Genomic DNA, 17180 nt, shown 5'->3' on the forward strand with positions numbered 1-17180 from the left:
TCGATTGAATGTTTTATTTTTGTTTTACCTAGATTGACCCAGCAGTGCCAAGACAAGCAGCCAGAGAGAGAAACAGGGTGAACTATGATGTACAGGACCCCGGTCGGTATTGGACGGTTTCCCTCTTCTTTGTTGACCACCTGCTTCAAGAAAGTGATACTTGTATCCTAAAGAATGAAGAGCACTTCCAGACTCAGTGTTTAAATCCGACCAAATTTGAAGGTCTCCAGCCGGCCAATGTGGACAGGATCTACGAGGCATATGAACCGGACATGCCCAAGACTCGGCAAGAGTTCAGCGAGGAAGTTAGAAGGTGGAATCTGCGATGACAGCTGAAAGATACAAAGCCTTCGACACTGCTGGCGATACTCAACAAGACATCGGAGGCAGCTTATCCCTGCATATACACTATACTGCAGATACTGCTGACCATGCCTGCCACATCCGCCTCATGTGAGCGCTCCTTCAGTTCCATGAGTCGCATCAAGACATACCTTTGTTCTACAAAGACCGGCGAGAGGCTATCCTCACTTGGCGTCCTCCATATTCATCGCGATGTTGCGATAGACATAAATAAAATCATAAAGACATTTGCTTCAGTCAAATGCATGAACTTGGATTTCATTTAAAGACACTCGATATACCAACTGGACACGCTTGTTTAACCATTTAGCATTACAAACATATTTTCTATTTTGAAGCTTTTTTGACAAGTTAGTATCAACCTTTGTATTTCAGTTCTGTTTTTGTGAATCATACGTAAGACAAAAACTGAAACTATTTTGAAGACTAAAAAGGCTCCAGATATACGCCAAATCGCACCATATCGGATCTATAGTTTAAAAAACTCTAGGGGGAGGGCCCCCAAACCCCCCTACCAAGTGGGCCTATACTTCTAAATAGGCCCAGCTACGCCCCTGATATGTATGAACTTAAATCATTGATTTCAATTTGTTGGATATATGAAGCAAAATAAATATGTGTTCTCATGTTGACACCACATCAAATAACTCATATGAACGTCAATAATCGCATTAATAGATAAGTGTTCGTTGCATAGAATTTATCGTCTACAAAGGCGATTTTAGCGAAAAAAAGTCGGCTTTCAATAATTGCTTATTTATTGTCTAGTAAAATCAAATATTTACTAGAAGAGCGACTTACTCCTACCACAAACCTAGATATATTTGTTACCTTCGGGCTCATTCACAAAGTTTAAATATCAAAACACGATAACGTGTTAGCAATTGCTATGTGGAGTTGTTTCAAAGCTAGCAATGAATATTTTGAATAAATCTGAAGTTGCTTATATCATATTTCCGATCTAGTAACTTGTATTGTCTGATTTTATATAATTTGTTTATAAAAGAGCTAAGCGACCTGTTTGGATGTATACCTCCCATTGTTAACTATTGTTTACTAAATTGAACAATGCAAATTGTTCCTAGGTGATTGAGTAATGTTTTAAATGTTACCGTTTGCATACTCATTACACAATGTCTAGTCCATGAATAAGAGAAATTCATAAATGGAATAAATGGATTTCGTGGTAGCGAGTCTTCTGTTCAATTCTAATTCACCTATTATAGAACGGGTAAACTGTATAATTCATGAATGCATTGAATCAGTACATTTACAACCAACTTAAATGGAAAAATTAAGTTGTTAGGGAAATTACCGACAAGGATAAAATCATATTAAATTAATGTTGTAACAAGCATACGACCTGTTATCTATAAAATATTCCATTTAATTAAAAGCTCATTTCCTTAAGTCACTTCCTACAGCTTCTTACATAACAAATAGCTATCATTCGTGAGCAGGGAAAATGAGACCTCTTGTGAAAAAATATAACTTCAAGTGGTATTGCATCTTATATGGATTCAATTGAAGCTAAATTGAGACGGTATGAAAATTATGTTGCATTATCACAACGTGATCAGATGTTTCTTTTGTGTCTGCACTGAAATATCGCTTGTCTCAATAGCATAGCTGCGACAAAAAGATGAATTGACATGAATGTGGACTATTTTTATGTTATTTGATTTGAACCACGCGTTGTCACAAAAACATATTTGTTCGTTGCTTTTTGGTCTGACCAATCAGTGCAAAAAAGCATTCGAAATGCTGAAATTTGCACTGTAAAAATGTCTCTGTTGACGAAGAAGTTCCAGACACTTACTTAAGTGATAAAAAGGTGTTTAACTACCTTTCAAATAACAATAAGTATCCCCTACTTTTCACGTTGGGATTTATTCGGTTTGTTTTATCCTTGACAATAAGGTTCTGAGGAATTGAAATCTAAGGAACAATAAACAGCGAACGAAAAGTGATGGAAATCTCATGATAAACTAACTTCACCTCAAGAATAGAATGTCGTTCTGCTCGATACATTGTTGAGCCAGGCTGTTAATGTTCTTAATACAGTTTAAACAAATTTGGTATTATCGTACTCACATAAACATGGCTGCAACAAAGACTCAGTTTGATAAAATCTGTATGATATCTGGACAGCGGAAGGTTTTATTTATTTAGAGAGCGTGCGGAGCATTTTGATTTTTTACGATCGGGTATCATCAATATAGATACTATGCAATGACGGAGTCTTTTCAAAACCATCAAATCTGTATTGACTGATAAATGTGCAGCAGATATGCACGTGGTTATTTTTTCTCTGTATTGAGGACCAAAACACATGTTAGTGTTCAATCCAACACTAGCGTAATAAATACACCGTATAATACATGTTGAGGTGTTTTACAAACTTCACAAATTTTATGATCGAAAGGTTAACAGAAATGAGTTTTTAAGTTCTACAACAATATGAACTGCTTTTAAGTGGTAAACAGAAATATCCAAACAACTGTTTGGTAAATGCATATTTGTAAACAGGGAGGGAATTCAAGCTACTATTTTCATAACTATCACGCAACAATACATTTTGTTTGATCACTTTGGAACATTTCAGCAAACACAATTACTCTCTTATGTTTTCATATTTTTGAATTAAATTCACTAAATAATTGCAAAAGAGTTACAATACAACTTTGATAATTTACTAAATGTTCCTTGGTAAAGTTAATTCGACTACTTCGCACAACAAAACATATTGAACATATAGGTTTTGCCCTTGCCTAAGAGCTAACCTTAAATAAAAAACAATAAGTTGAAAGGTTTTAAGTCATGTCCTTCCCTTTCCACTAAATATAATGGACTACTTTGTTTCATGGAAATGAATACGCTTGTATCAATATTAGGTTGGCATCCCACTCAGTTAAGAATACACTGACCTACTGCCTGGAATTACTGGCGTTTTACCAAGTATCGAATAAATAGGAGTTATAGAAACAAATATATTAATCAACTATCTTCAGTATGTCCGATTGTGTCAAAAATTACCTATTCTTAAAGGAGGTGATTACTTTTGAAAGGATAATTCTTTAAATGTACGAATTTGATTGAAACGGTACTACTTATTTGCACAAATAACACCAGATTCACTCCTTGAAACGCTCAATTTACCAATTTAATGAAATTTTTCTTCCAAATTCATTAATTATTATTCAAATTCATTATGTTTTAATACAATCAGCTAGTTTCATAACACTAAATAATGAACCTACATTGACCAGGAAGTACGAATATTTCTTTCATCTCGCAATTGAATTGCTAGTGTAAAATCAATAAAAGCAAACCCGAGATTGATAGAGGACGTTTTGACTATTTGTTCTAGGCAATCTAGGGAGGGTCTTTCAGTCAACACATTTCCATTTTTCTTCGTAATTATTTATAATTATATATCCTCCTCTGTTCCTAATTCATTTAATATTATACCGCTTCCTTTCATATTCACATTAACATTCCAATTATATGAACGATTATATGTAAATATGCACTTTTTAAACCGCCAAACGCCATAAGTCCCATTTTATAATTCCGGTGCATTAATTGATTTTACTTGTTATGTTAAAGGTTGATATTGCTTTTCGGGACTAAAGTATTTAGGGCTGTGGCCTACAGCCTAAAACTAAGCCTATTATGCCCATAATGTAAGTTTATTTGTAAGCGCTGTGTCCCTCGACAGAAAATGTGTTTGTTTGATTTTTTCAAAACAACGGCTACCACTCCGACTCTTAGAATCGTTAAACATTTGGTTTTATCATTTCATACCTCATCAATTTCTATAACTAATAAATTTCGGATGTTTCTTTCATATTGATAAACAATAACACGGATGATTCACATTTTCATAAAAACAACCAGAAACTACGCAGTTAAGTATTTGATTAAGAATGTCTTAGTATGTTTTTATAATTATTAGAAATTGGAGCGGACGCTGAAAAAAAATTCACATGAGTTGGGGATAATGAAATATGTTGATAGATTATTAGAGACATTAATAATTATAAACTCATACTGGCTCCAAACCGTATTTTCATATATGATTTGAGAACCGTTTGACAACTATAACTGAAAAAGAACACATAACAGTTTTATACGAACTAGGGTTTTAGTGAATACCGGGCTTCCGTTCATTGCACCTGTATTTAGAAAAGTCTTTTTGTATTTATAAACCGAATTGTACCGTAGGTTTTTCGTTTCAAACATATAAGGGTGTTCATCGATAAATAACAACGGTATCAATTTAATATGTCTAAATAGTTTTGATTCCTTTACGAACGGCTAATGTCGAGTTGAAAAGCTTTCATTACAACTTAAAAAAAAATATTTCCTCGCGAATTAATTTAAGATGCAATCTTACTCCCAAATAAGTAGCATCACAATTTATACAATTGTTTTAATTTACCGTAAGGGTTGTGTATTGACTAGATGCAAGGTATTTGTCAAATGAGAAAACGTAAAAAAACCATATCAACAAAGTCTACGATTTAGTGGTACAGCCCTCGTACATATCGAACACAGTGGTTCTCATGAAGGTTACCGTGTTTATGTCAATATGGTAGTTGCAGAAATCCCGACTGGTTGTCTGCTACGCTTTTTTGATTGATAAATAAATAAAAATGATGCTGTCGTATTCTAAATATAAACTCACACCAAGGGGACGGTTTTGTGTCATCTTTCAGCGTTAGCAGGAATTACAAAAACAATATTTAAACGTTTAAACTTTCTCTAACAAAGTGTTCACTGTGTTTTAAAACATGCGGTCAATATATTTTGCAAAACACGACGTACGTTTAATTACACGAATTTTAATAAATAACTCGACCTTCCTGATGGAGCTGATAACCGGCAGAACATACACAGTGCCTCGTTTCCAAGAGACATCAAACACACAGTTTCAATCTTGTTATCAGTAATTGATATTTCTTATAAATGCATTATTTAGTAGTAAGTAGAAAAAGATTTATCACTAAAAATATATGTGTGTTTAATTGAGTATGAATACTGGTATCCTTCAAAGAAACAATATCATTTATATTTAATTTAAAATTTTAAGTTTGTTTTAGATAATTAAGTTTGTAAAATGAACATGTGAACGGTACCGTTGACTGCGCACGGATTTAGAAATACCGGAGACGCAGTCAACTCATTTAACGGTTTACTTAAAGCACGGGCAGAACAGCAGTGTCAGGTTGACGGAATGAAATTGTACTTGATTTTGTTGCTTGGCGGAGCAGATTGACATTTATCCATGATATGTAGAGTAATTGCAGACTCTGAAATGCCAAGGGTAGGAAACGGAGCATTATGTTCCATTGCTAAAAAGTGTTTGCAGTCAGAAGAGTAGTACGAGAGCTAACTATAATACATAAAACAATGGAAGAATAACGCATTATTTATTAAAGTCTAATACAGATATGAGGTGGAGCAATATATATACCCGTCTACGGTTTAAACTTGCCAAGTACAGACAATGCCTATTTTGTCAAATTATAATAAAAGGCCTTAAAAACTCCTTGGTTACTTAAGCCTCCAGTTGGTAATGCAATGTGCCTTATACATTATGTCCAAAATAATGAGTCAAGCGGTGTTGTCGACATGTTTTTTTTATGTTCTCTTTAGTATCAAAGTGTTACCAAACCATTAGAGATCAGCTTATCCTGTCGCGTATTTGATGCATTGCATCACTATAAGTATTGTAATGCTTTTGATTTTTAAGGTTGCTTTTCCATTGGCGACGGGCATTATTTGCCAAAAATTTAACTATAGCGGTAGAATAGCGGTAGATGCCTGAATTATTTCACGATTGGTATTTACGTTTGTAAAATATCGCGTCTGAACAAATCAATGTTTTGCCATTATGAAATGATCGGTGACTTTCACAATATTAATAAGGAAAAGGGGAGAAAGAAACACGTGAAAATAAGATTGAAGTAATTGATTCTTGCCAATAGTTTTATGTTTGTCTTCCTTTGTCATATCATATATCTAATTAGTTTGTGTAATTTTAACTCTATAATGGAAACTATGATTAACTTTGATGCCAGCGTCTGTGCATTATGTCTGTTTGCGTGTGATTTGACCTAAATGTGTTTGAAATCTGATAAACAAAAACGCTAGTATGTGAGTTTTGGATGCCTTGTAATAAAATAATAATTTGGTGTTATAAAAGGTGTGTTATATGATCACTTTAGCGATATCATATCTGGAAGGTATTCCAAAATAATATTTCAAACATGCTTTTTGCGCTTTCAACATAGCAGTTACAAGTTTGATAAGTGTTGAAACAAGGACAAACTATCTGAAAGGCGATACCTATCATGTGTTTCACAAGTACACGTATGGGTATTGACGGCAGCGTTGCATTGTATTGCTCGGGTTGTTTTACTTTGTTCTATCGAAGTAATATGGTATTGGTGTCACAAAATGGTTATTGACGCGAGCGTTGCATTGTATTGCTCAGGTTGTTTAACTTTTGTTTCGTAGTTATATGGTATTGGTGTCACATTACAAATATAAAGTGAGATTTGCTCTTCTTAAAAAGCTGGCTTATCGGTTACGTTAAATTATACATTTATACATTAATACGATAATCCCATCATGGACTTTGGACGAGAACGAACTGTTAGTAAAATCCCCGCCAAATGCCCCCGCACCCCAGGGACCCTAGGTAAGGCCCATTCCCCGCTATATTTTGCACTAAGACAAAACCACCGCATTTACCATGCACTGCGGTGCCACATTGAAGGTAAAAACACGGTCCATTACCCCGGCTATCCCCGGTATACCCCTGGACCTGGGGGCGTGGTTACAATTGACTGGTGTATATGTTTGTGCCTCTCATTCAATATCGTTTTAAGGCCCTTACCTTGTGGCTTCAAACAAATTTTCTATAGTTTTCATTGTATTAATTTGGGATATTGGCTATACAATGAACAAAATAACTTAAATGTTGCATCTGATAACCTTTATCATTGCACCTGTCGATGTTTTTATTTCATAAAAAAACACTAAATATTTCGCCATGACCATATAATTATCACATAAGTTGCAAACAATTTGGCGTTGACCATATCGTTAGTTAAAAAAACAAATATGACCAAAGCCATTCCCCAATGATGAGCATAACGTTCTTACATAACGCGCCATACAAAACGAAAAAAGACCTACCTGTTTTTCGAGGCCTCATCCGTTTCTTTCGCCTGAACTTCGGTTCTTATTATGTTTAATTTTAACACAGTTGGTTTGACGGTATGTCTCTCTTTTAGTGTCTTTATGCCCTTGCTGCGTTATGTGTTTGTCAATGTGAATGCACACTGTTTTACTGTTAGTTAACCAAGTGATTTGACCTTCCGATGACCACATTTAAGATAAATAACGTAAGGCTTCAAGCAAACCATGTGCAAACCATGTGGTTAAAGTAGGTCAATATTGTACATGAAAAACTACAGAAATAAATTCAGTAGTCGAAAATTTGAACATAAGCCCCGTTTAATGGCACAGGATTGTTATATTTCTATCTGAATACCTAATAAACTATATTGTTTACTCTCTTACTTTCAAAAACGAAGGAAAACTAATTATGTCCGAACAGTTGAAAAGCAACATAAGAATAATACCAATGCTATAAAGATGAACCGATTTCCTTTAACAAGAAAAGCAAAAAATGTTTAAACCATATAATGAAAGACAGACAGATAACGGAAACGGTAATTGTTTCCGTTGTGGCACGGTTTATTTGTGGTTCTCTCTAGATCTTTTGAAAAATCAATGCCTTCAATACAAGTAATACACTTAATTGAATTGCTTTTATCCAACCCTACGCTGGTGTTTTACCGGATGGAGCGCAAATAGTATCGAACACATATTTAATATAACGGTCACAGAATCCACAGAATATCAGTTATATCACTTCAAGTTTATTATATCCTATCAACATTTCATACGCATCGCACGTGCACGCAAAATGCACAAAACTGATGTAAGTAAAAAAATTTGTCATATAAAACATATCAAGCAAATTTAAAAATGTGTTACATTTAAACAACCATTTATCTTCATATTTAGTAAATTGGGCATCTAGTTAACCTAGCTTTGGAAAATAATGTCATGATAAATAATATGACCGCTATTTCATGGTTTTCTCGATATTAGTATACCTTTGAAAACGTCAGCTCATGAATGCCAGCATATTTTCGCTTTTAAACTTTTAGGCATGTAAGAGAAGTTAAATTACGGTAAATTAAAACAATTGTTAAAAAAATAAAAGAATATAAATATGAAGTTTTTTTACCATTTAAAAGGAATTGAAAATCGATTATTTATCCAACTTTTAGCCAATGGGTCATAAAATGTTGTCATAACTGGTATTGATAGACACTCAATTTCGATCAAAATGATACCCAGCATCTCGTCTTGTTATACTCTAGTATTTTAGTCGTCTTTTGCCATGCAAATTTGATTATACGGCACTGTTTCAGAAACACATTATTTAATGAATGGCAAGAAAAATGATATGTGAGACTTATCGTTCACACTGTACCTAGTCCTTTATTCCTTTGGTAACAATTGAACTAAATTTGTTTTGAATCATGGTACAGCATCCGTAAAGCCATGGTATTTCAAAGTGGATAGTGGAAACCAATTGTAAAATAGATAATCTGGTATATTGAAATGATATCATTGTTCTTTATCTGTTTAATTTTAAAAACATAGGAAAAACTATGATCGAAAAGTGTCGACAATCGGTCAACGGCGAAAAACGAATATGGTTTTTCAAAGATCGATGTTTACTAAATGAAATCTGAAATAGGATATTATGTAAAATTAGTATGTATGACGCTTTAAACATGTATGTATTAATTTTTTCACCAAGAAATAAATTTACAAACGTTTTGCACTTCAACATGTAATGTTTATAAAATATATGCCGTTGGGTGATCAAAATACGAATGTATCTTTAGAAGTTATGCTCTGTCGTTATTTAATAATTTATTAGTTAAGTAGGAAGAAAGGCATGAACATTTAACTTCCGCTTAATCTTGAAATTAACACATAGTCCTCGAAATTGGATCATGTTTTCCTTGAAGTTAGAAATTTTAAAATGCCATTAAGGATTTACCACAATTATTAATATTGTTTTTATATTCCAAACAAGACAAATACGAATATCATATATGAATATGAATTTCAAAAACAATGGTTCTTATTAAGGATATGGGGTTGAATTTGAAAGAAATACGTATAAAACACTTCTGCCTTATGCGTCTCAAGTAGACCACAGTAAACCTTTTAGCATTAAACAATCATTTAATATTTTTGCGCTTTCTACTATCAAATACATGGTAATTAATATTTTCGATAAAAGCATTATTTAGTAAGTAGTAAAATGTGTTTCAGTCAAAATTTATGTTTTTTATATATGTGTATGTATTGATTCTGAAAGAGAGTGGCACTTAAAAACATATCAAAAGAGCGTTTAACCTTATGTTTTTTTAATTAATTAGTTCTTCTATTAATGAAAACAATTATTAAAAATATTTAGCCCACTGAACCGTGATATTGGATAGAAATCGTGGACACTGTACATTTGTGTTACTACCAAATATCTCTTAACTTTGTATAACCCTTAAGAAGCGTCTGTAATGATCATAGTGTGGGGTAAATGGTGAGGAATTATAACATGTGTCGATAAGACACCAACGTAGTTATTCCTTATTCACAGTTGAATGTGGTTTGTGTCTCGATATTATTTTTCTGCTCTTGAAAACACAGATAAGGGTGGAACTTTTGGGCGTTGAGCGTGTTCCAAATGTAATTGCTGCCAGTTATGTCTTATGGCCAGTCGTTCCACTGTCTTTATATTACAATAGCTCACGGCAAAATTGTAATGGGGTATTATTATCTTTAATCCTATAAACTCGGTTTATGAAACCCTTTTATTTGTTTTTGTAAAACTTCATTAGGATTATTGGTAAATCATTTAACAGTTAAACAAAGTTTTCAAGTTTTACATTAATATTATTTCACTGATCAATATATAGAGGATATTTGTTGAAGTCAGTATAAGATCGAATTTCATTTAAAAAAATAATTGCACGAGCGGCGAATGACGACGACAATAACGTTCTTACGTTATTTAAAAAAAAAGAACTTGAACTTTGAACTTTTATGAAACTACTCATGGCCTTTTACAGGCATACAGAGTGCAATAATAAAATGGAATGACGAACAATGCATACACATAACATACACAGAATGACATGAAATTACACTCTCAACACTACAACAAGGCATATATATGTACAATGAACAATGACAAAAAAGTTTGCATAAGAAGAAACAAAAAAAGATAACAGAAAAGAATCTTTCACATTTGAACAAAATCATTTTTATGAATTTAGCTATTCCAATTATATAGTATAGGTGTCAGTGCTACACATTATTTCTGAAACTTTAGTGTATTTGGAAACTGATAGTAATATTTATTAATAAACTTTTTCCTATCTGCATCAACAAAGAAAACCATGATGTGTTTAGTTTTGGTCTTGTAGAAGTAACTACAATGGTTTTCAAAGTAGTTTTTCAAGTTGTTGTTCACTCCTATGTTTGCATTGAAAATTTATAAAAACATCCATGTTAAAAAGCATAAAAGAAAAACTTAATTAAAATCATATTGACTGCGTATTTTAAATATCATCACATTTATTTTAACCATTTTAACATTAATTAATCAACATGTGTTATATTATATACATGACCATGTGTTTAATGGCCATGCCATTTGTATGCCGATTTCTGCAAATAAACTTTGAACTTGAATTTGATTATTATTGAAATTTTAACAAAATATTTTAAGTTTCAATTTCGAAAACCTAATAGGTGCTCTTATCACTTATACTATTATTATCATTTCCTTTGAAAGAAATGCCAAACTACTTCGTATTTGATAGGGTTTTATATTACTTAGGGCCATTGTAACTTTGTATTTTTATTTCATCACAACATATATAACCCTCAGCATATTAAAGGACAACCTTTTCTTATGGGTATATCTTATATAGTGTCGGAGGCAATCAAATACATTTAAATTCAATTTGTACAGATGCAGTTAATGTTTATCATTAGAATGAGAATAAATAAAGGAAAAGAAAACTAGCCATTTATGGGGTTTAAATAATAAGGTTAAAAAAAATCCAAAAACGCATACTAGAATTATGAATTTGGTATAGTATATATATATATATATATATATATATATAGGCCTAAAACGTGTTTAAAAATGAAGTACAAAGTATGCATTCTAATTGGATTTGGGTGAGGATGACAACAGATTATCGCTATTCAATGGCAAATGTGGCAAGGACACAGGTCAGAAGTTGTTAACTGCATATACAGAAAGTATCTCAATGTGATAGAATATTCACTTCGATTTCACTTAACATTATCATTTTGTGATAATGCAGTAATAGTCTTTTTAGACAGGAAGTGGGCTCCCCCTTGATAAAAAATGTTTTACTGGAAAATGCAAAATCATTGCATTTACCTGTATCATGTCCATTTCACAAATTGTATACCGCCCTTTTAAATTAAGAGGTGAATGACTTGACAATATAAACATGATATTTCGTGATATGCTTATCCTTCAAAAAGACACCGTTTGTATTCGTTCGTTGGTACCTTTTGATGACGCGAGTAATTCGTGGTCCATGTCCATTTACAAGTTGGACTGGCTTTAAATTTTTATATTGTTGGCAAATAAGGCTTATCCTAAACGAGCACTTATAACTCAATCGTTATTCGAAAAATCAAGGGGCCGGTTAGGTTGAAATGGGAATATTGATACTGGAGTTAGTCATATTTCCATGACAATACCCCTTTTTAAGATTTTCTAGCTCACGTAGTGCTTAGGGTGACTTTTTCCAGTCGCCCACCGTTTTGCGACCGTCGGTCAATAATTGCTTCAAAGGACATCTTCTAATCGATTTTTATTTTAGATGACACTTCACTGGGATGATGCTTGGATGGTGACCTTTCAAAATTATTCAAAGAAATGAATTAGGTCTAGAAATCTGGTTTTATGTAAACCAAATGGAAAAACTTCATGACTTTACCCAGCGCTTAGACAATTAGTTGTTACATTGTGTAGTTGTTTGCTACAGAGTTTGTTCAAAAATATTCCACCGGAGTCAAAACTTGCCCCGCCTACGTGGCCATAAGTATATTACAGGCTTATGTACGTAAATCTGTGAAAATCTTATTGTCTGAAACCGCTTGGCCCAACTCCTTGATTTTTTGTACGAAGCATCATATAGTAGACCTCTATAATGGTTGATGCAATCGTATCCCCGGAAACAAAACTGACTACGCATATAGACTTATACAAAGAACTTTTTTGAAATAGTTTTTCTCAAACCACATGGCAACGACATTTGATATTGGTAATGTAGTATCATGTGTTGACTATCTTCCACGTTTGTTTAAATTATGCCCCTGGGTTCCAAACATGTTATGGGTTTTGCTCCGATATACAAATTTACAAACTCCACTTAAATGGATGAACTTATTTGGTGTTGAAGGGTTTCTTCACAATTGGCTGACCAAGTGAGTTCAATATAAAAAAATAAAACCGTTTGCGATTGTATGAAGATCATTATATTTGCTAAATGAACTTAAATGTGACAAACAACCAGTTGGAATGTGTTACTTAAGGTGGTCCTTAATTCATTTTGAAGGGCATACATTGTTAACACACAGTGTGTAATGTTTAAGTGTAATACAAATATTTTGCTAAATCTAACCTGTATTTAGCTGTAGATTTTTTATTTGGCTTTATATTGTCCACGCTTATAGCGGCCATATTTTCAACGACCGGACGAAATTCAGCTGTATACTTACCGAATGTCTGAAATTGAACTAGGACTATATATTTCAAAATTAGATGAATATAGTCGAACAATTCCAACCTCAATTTGAAAACAAACAAACGCATAAATTGTTCGTCTTACGATCAGTTTAAAGATTACAAACGATTTAAGAATATGTAAGCGCAAATTTCGTTAATTGTCATTTCGCTTTGCGTAATAACGATAGCTTTGTTCGTAAGTGTGCATTGCATAAACATACCTACTTGTTGTAAAACATAGATTGTTAATGTTGTCTTGCAAACTTATTACATTTCAATACACTAATAACAAAACCGTTTCATCAACTAAATATTTAATATCAATCGGCCAAAAATGAATGAATGAATGAGTTGTTTACGCTTATTAAAGCAAAACACAAACGATATGATTGCGAAACTACCCGTGTTTCTATTCACTGTCCGAAATATTGTGTAGCGAATCCCTCAAATGAAAAAGAAAAGGAAATATAACACGTCTTGTTTGAATTCAAAAGTGATATTGTTGATGCAGGTTCAATACTATGGGTGGTTACAATTGCTTACTACTATATGTACATATCTAGACTATAAGTACGCATCCCAAAATATTCAAAATAGCTGAATCAAGTACACAAATTACTAAAGGGTCAATGTATGAACCATGCTACCCTTAGGAATCCTTAAACCGATAGCTACTGTGAATAGACGGATTGAACTTTGGTATGTTAAGCCGAAAGCATATGTTATCTTGAGTGTCTTGAACAATACAGAGGACACTTTATTATCTTTGGACAAAGAGACCGACAAAAACATACTGGGCAATGTTTTAGACTGTGTTCTTGCATTAATTTAGTTATCAATACTTGACCCTTGGTCTAACAAGCACACGTGGGCAAAATGTTGAAATAACTCTGACTCTAGTTACATTGCATCATGCAAACTGATACTACTCTTAAACCAGGTTTATCTTCCTTATAAAAACCGATGGTTTATATATATATAATATCTGAATAGACGATTTTTAGGAGTGTTTATATTTTTTGTTTATGTCCCCTGCTATGGAGATTCAGACTTGATATATTAGTTTGTTAATAGCATTGATAAAACCGGTTTTTTTTTAATTTATTAGTCTGTACTGGACTATAAAATATTGTCAAGTATGTATTTTTGTATTGAAGTGGAGCCTTTTTGAGAAAAAAACCTATGTAGCACTCTTTACAAAAAAGAAAACTTTGAATTTAGTCACTCTATTTTGTTTACAACTCTGTAAATGATAAGGAGCAACGTAATAACTTAAAAAGTTATGTATACACAAACTTAAAGCTGCCCCTCACAGTTTTGACATTTCTTTTCTTTTTTTATTTGTCTTGGAATAGGCCATATTTTGTGTACATGTGTAGCAACCAGTGCAATAAGATTTCTCACAAAAGTTTAAAACGCAGTTTTTCATACCATCCATCGAAAATTGATATTGTCGGCAATTTTCCAAACATTTGAGATATGTTCTATTTGTGAGTTATCTAACTTGACTGATTTGAAGGCAGTGGTGCCAAATTAAGCTGATTCTGATACAATTTTTGAAAAGAATGTCAAAACTTTCGATTTGTGAGAGTGCAGCTTTTAGCCAGGCAGTGCTCGAATTAGGTTTAGAAAATCCCCGTAGTGGGTATATATGACATTTATACATATTTTGTCATAATATCAGTATGTTCACTTAAAATTACGTTGGCTGGTTTCTTTAGGCGTAAGTACGTAAATGCACTATGTACTGTTTTTTTTATATTTAACATTGTAAAACATAAGATTACTTGGGTAGATAGCCTTTATCGCGTTATCGCTACAATCAAAAAATATCTTAGCCGATGTGAATACGTGCGGAATACAGAAATTATGAGCTGCCGATATTAAATGGCTAAGTTTTTTAGATACTTCAACATTAATTTATACTTATTAAAAAACGTCTCGAACTCAAATCGCTAGCTGATCGTAGCTTTAAAAGTCAACATAAAAAACCTCATAAATTGATGATTGAGTTTAATATTGAACACTTAGGTAGTCGATACAATTATTTATTTTGCACCAAGCTTCAACATAGACCTTTAGTTTACATATAACATATGTATATGCAGCTAGCAAATATATGTATTGAAACTGCGTGATATAAGGCTTCGACTGTGTTTTCCCCTTGTGTACTTGAAGATACAGAATATATAGAATACAATAAACGTTCCACCATTTGAAATAACGCCACAATGTTAATGCTTATGTATTAGATACGTTGACCCATTTTGCAGGAAAGACAGCACACATTCATAAGATCAAACAGAAACTATTCAGCCTCCATTTCTCATTCAATTGCATAAGAGAGAGCCAGAGAGCCATTTTCAACGGATCAATATCCGAAAGCAATTATATACTGGAAATATACAACATATCGTGAAAACCCACGGAAATTTTCTTTTAAATTTCGAGCAATCACTACTTACTCTTGAATGTTTTATTCATAAAGCACATGTTACTATATAAAGTAAGATTTTAATATAGAAATTCGTTCCCGAAAAAAAATGCAATCATGGCCACCCGTGAGATTATCGCGGTACGTGAGGGCGATTATGACGTAACACAACTTTAAAAGTACACCTAGTTATGAAAGAAGCTGTTACACAACGTGAATGATATTGTGTATTCGTTAAGAAACGTCCTTAATAAAGTAAAAAAAACACATTTAAGTCACGAATTAAAAGCATATCAAATTAATAATCGATGGTTACTTTTATGTGCAAACCTTAGAATGCATAACTAATTGATTGGTTAAACACTATCAATTGCGATAAGGCAGCGTTATGACTTCCTTGTTTTAAATGCGTAAGTCAATAAGAATATATGTATTGAAGTATACAGTAAAAGTAAACATAAAATAAATGTAGTCCCTGTAAAAATATACATATATAATATACATATATCATAACAAACATACAATTGCACGAACGATGCCTATTTGGCAATTGTTTATTGACAATTTCAGCATGAACTTCATATGCGTTAAAAACCGAACAATGAAAAACAACTTGTATTTTATAGGTTTATAAAATAAATCGAATAGGCCTAAATGATGCTACAAAGTGTTGACTTTCGGATAACCATAGCGCAACGCATGAGCACACAGCGTCATAAAACCTTGGAAGCAGAGATAAGATACCTATGCAAAGAACTGTATTTAGTTTGTCTCAAAGAAGCAAAAAATTAGATCATAAATAATGATTTAGTTTGTCAGCATTATCTTTCAGGTCTCGCTACAGTACGAACTGTTAATTGAAAATCCATAACGGTTACATATGAATATTTGGATAAATTATGGTTTCTAAGATTAGATGGTAATACTTAAACTTAGTTGTTAATTTTTTAAGAGCACCGCGTGGGGCCGGCTGAATATACGACCGCTACTCGCGGGTTCCGTAGACCACTTAGATATCCGTGAAATCTTAAAATAGTATAAAAACACCGTAATGAAGAACAAATCGTACCGAGTCCGGTTGATATGTAACCGTTCAAGTACAGGCAAATCAACAAATTGTTTTTATTTATTGTTCATTAATCAGTAAAAACATAAAATGAACGCATTTAACTATATTAAATATTTGTTCTAGCTTATCTTAGTATTTACAACAAATTATTTTAATATTTACTACGTGCACCTTATTAAAACATCCCGGGGCAAAATAAAATCCCCGTTGTTAAACCTTAACCAATCAGATATCGTGTTACCGAGTTGTCTGTTTAATATGTGTTTTTGCATAACATGATCACGCGTATTTGCACTAATAGTACCAACAGTATAAAAGGGGTTGGCAAGTTTCATTATCAACAATGATGCTGTGGGGATTTGTGTGTATCG

General features: G+C 32.9%; 1 protein-coding gene across 1 annotated transcript in view; it reads left to right on the top strand.

Moving 5' to 3' along the window:
- The first annotated feature begins 325 nt into the window (after nucleotides 1-325).
- Nucleotides 326-17180, top strand: part of LOC128204467 (uncharacterized) — a 32906-nt gene continuing 16051 nt past the window's right edge. The window contains exon 1 of the mRNA XM_052905881.1: nucleotides 326-453. Coding sequence (XP_052761841.1) covers nucleotides 326-453 — 128 coding nt within the window. The remainder of the gene's footprint in view (nucleotides 454-17180) is intronic.

The sequence above is a fragment of the Mya arenaria genome, chromosome 10 (assembly GCF_026914265.1).
Source record: "Mya arenaria isolate MELC-2E11 chromosome 10, ASM2691426v1".
NCBI classification, from domain to species: domain Eukaryota; kingdom Metazoa; phylum Mollusca; class Bivalvia; order Myida; family Myidae; genus Mya; species Mya arenaria.